This window comes from Gavialis gangeticus, unplaced genomic scaffold, assembly GCF_001723915.1.
Source record: "Gavialis gangeticus isolate Ggan-Ray unplaced genomic scaffold, GavGan_comp1, whole genome shotgun sequence".
NCBI classification, from domain to species: domain Eukaryota; kingdom Metazoa; phylum Chordata; order Crocodylia; family Gavialidae; genus Gavialis; species Gavialis gangeticus.
Genome location: NW_017728979.1, coordinates 168,680 through 171,090, shown reverse-complemented (window position 1 = coordinate 171,090; position 2,411 = coordinate 168,680). Strand labels below are relative to the sequence as shown.

General features: G+C 53.7%; 1 protein-coding gene across 2 annotated transcripts in view; it reads right to left on the bottom strand.

Annotated features, from left to right (window-relative positions):
* SNRNP200 (small nuclear ribonucleoprotein U5 subunit 200) overlaps positions 1 to 2,411 on the bottom strand; it is a 75,153-nt gene that overhangs the window by 30,703 nt on the left and 42,039 nt on the right. For both annotated transcript variants that reach the window (XM_019508328.1, XM_019508322.1), the window contains exons 35-37: positions 1,664 to 1,772; positions 1,454 to 1,562; positions 892 to 1,081 (exon numbers count right to left, since the gene is read on the bottom strand). In XM_019508328.1, coding sequence (XP_019363873.1) covers positions 892 to 1,081; positions 1,454 to 1,562; positions 1,664 to 1,772 — 408 coding nt within the window. The remainder of the gene's footprint in view (positions 1 to 891; positions 1,082 to 1,453; positions 1,563 to 1,663; positions 1,773 to 2,411) is intronic.

Below are 2,411 nucleotides of genomic sequence, written 5' to 3'. Positions count from 1 at the left end.
GGGATCTTGTGGCCTGTTATAAACTGGTTGGGGGGGATCAGCAGGTGCTGGAGGAGTCCCTGTTCCCCCAAGCGCCGCAAGGAGTGACCAGGAACAACGGTCACAAGCTGGCGGAGGGAAGGTTTAAGTTGGACATCAGGAGGCGCTACTTCACGGTCAGGGCGGCTAGGGTCTGGAACCAGCTTCCAAGCAAAGTGGTGCTGGCTCCTACCCTGGGGGTCTTTAAGAGGAGGCTAGACGAACACCTTGCTGGGGTCGTTTGACCCCAGTACTCTTTCCTGCCATGGCAGGGGGTCGGACTAGATGATCTGCTCAGGTCCCTTCTGACCCTAGAAACTATGAATACACACACACACACTTTCATGACCTGCAACTCAGTTCATGAGATGCAACACAGAGATGCACTACCATTAGGAATACCCTTTGTGAAGCATGAAAACCTGTCAACTTCTGAAAGACTGTCCTAGTTAAACCATTATCCATCACCTAGCTTGGGAAGGGGGCAGGCAAATTAACTCCTTTCATTTGCATACATCCAATCACATTGCAGACAGATACATGTTATGAATGATCTCTACCCATTACCTTAAAACCTGGGGGAAGGAGAGGAACGACAGACTCGAGTTGGCAGGGGCACTGAACCACTAATGAGAGCTCAAAGCTCCCTGGGTCTGGCTCCGATTCATCCTTTCAAGCCTGAGTAAGCTCTTGCCTTTCCCTTGATTGGTCACAATGCTCTTTAAATGTGTGTTCAGCTTCCTGATAAAGCAATTTGCTTGAGAAGAAATGGGCATGCCCCCTCTCTAGCCAGGGCCTGTCTGCTCAAGCTAGCTCCCTTGGTCCCTTATACTGCTCATCCCTGAGCTAACCTCCTGCCACTCCAGGACTCACCTTGGAGGTTGTAGTAGTTGGGGTTCTGGGTCATGCGACGGTAGAGGAAGGTCCAGGTCAGGTAGTCAACAGCGTCCTGCTTGTTCTCTATGGTCTTGGTGACAATCTCGGCATTGAAATGATCGTGCATGCAGTGGTCCAGGTGCGACTCCACGGGCAGTGGCTCGTACAGGAATTTCTTGAAGAAATCCTACCCAGGGAGGGATGGTGACAGGACACAATACTAAGGGCCCCAGGGTCGACAGAATGGAGGTATCACCGGCTGTGCCTCATGGCCCTGAGGGAACCCCTGTGCCCCTGCTGCACCTGACTGGGGGCAATGCTAGGGGTCACCAGGGTCACGCCAAGGATTCTAGACCTGTCTGGCATGATCAGCTCAGAGGGAGGGACCAGAGATGGGGAGGACCAAGGCACGATTTATGTCATAGTGGTGTTGTGTGGGGCTTGGCCACACCACAGAGCTGGTTGCATTTCCAGAACACTTGGCATGTCTTTCTCCCATGCTGGTGTTTAAGCCAAGCCAGACTGTTCCCCAGGTGCATCCCTTCCCCCACCCTCTCACCTTCTTAGAGCCCTGGCACATGATGACGCAGCGGCCCTCGTCATCTTGCAGGGGGCGGTTGGCGTGGCCCACCATCTGCAGCACATCATAGATGGGGTAGTCCACGTACCTGAGGCAGACAGGCAAGGGGCATGAGCAAGAGATGGCTGCAGTGCCAAGGACCCCTCCTGAATATATGCCTCACCTGCAACAACCCCCTAGGATACTCACGCGTGGATCTTGCCATTGTAGTACTGTGTGTCCATGATGATCACCAGGTGGGCAGCAATATTCATGCCCCAGCAGAGGCTCCGGGAGGCCACCACCACTTGCACTGCACCTGGGAATGAGTTGGGGGAGAGGAGGTCATTCACAGACCAAGCCCCATGGAGCCCTCCAGTTCCCACACAAGCCCCAAAGCCACCAACTGGACCCTGGAGGGAGGGAGAGAGGGCAGGAGTTGCCTGTTTTATTGGGTGCTCCATAGCAGACCCCTGTCTCCTGCCTTGGTTACCCCGCTGGTAGGACAGGGATACCACCGAGCCCTGCTATAACCATGAAATGCCTGTGTCCACTCCTGCGATGCGTTGTGTAGCAACTAAGTAGGTAAGAAGCTCACTCTCTGTTTGAAGCTCAGCAAGCAGCTACTCATTTTGTCAAAGCACCAGCACTGTCACTGATCGCGGGGAGAAAAATAGTCAAAAAGGAAGGATGTGAAAAAAAACACATTGCCTGCCTTCTCTGGAACAGAGAAGGCAGGCAATAAAAAAAGGTACAGTTTCATAGTTTCTAGGGTTGGAAGGGACCTGAGCAGATCATCTAGTCCGACCCCCTGCCATGGCAGGAAGAGCACTGGGGTCAAACGACCCCAGTAAGGTGGTCATCCAACCTCCTCTTAAAAACCCCCAGGGTGGGAGCCTGCACCACCTCACTTGGAAGCTGGTTCCAGACTCTAGCCGCCCTGACCGTGAAGTAGCGC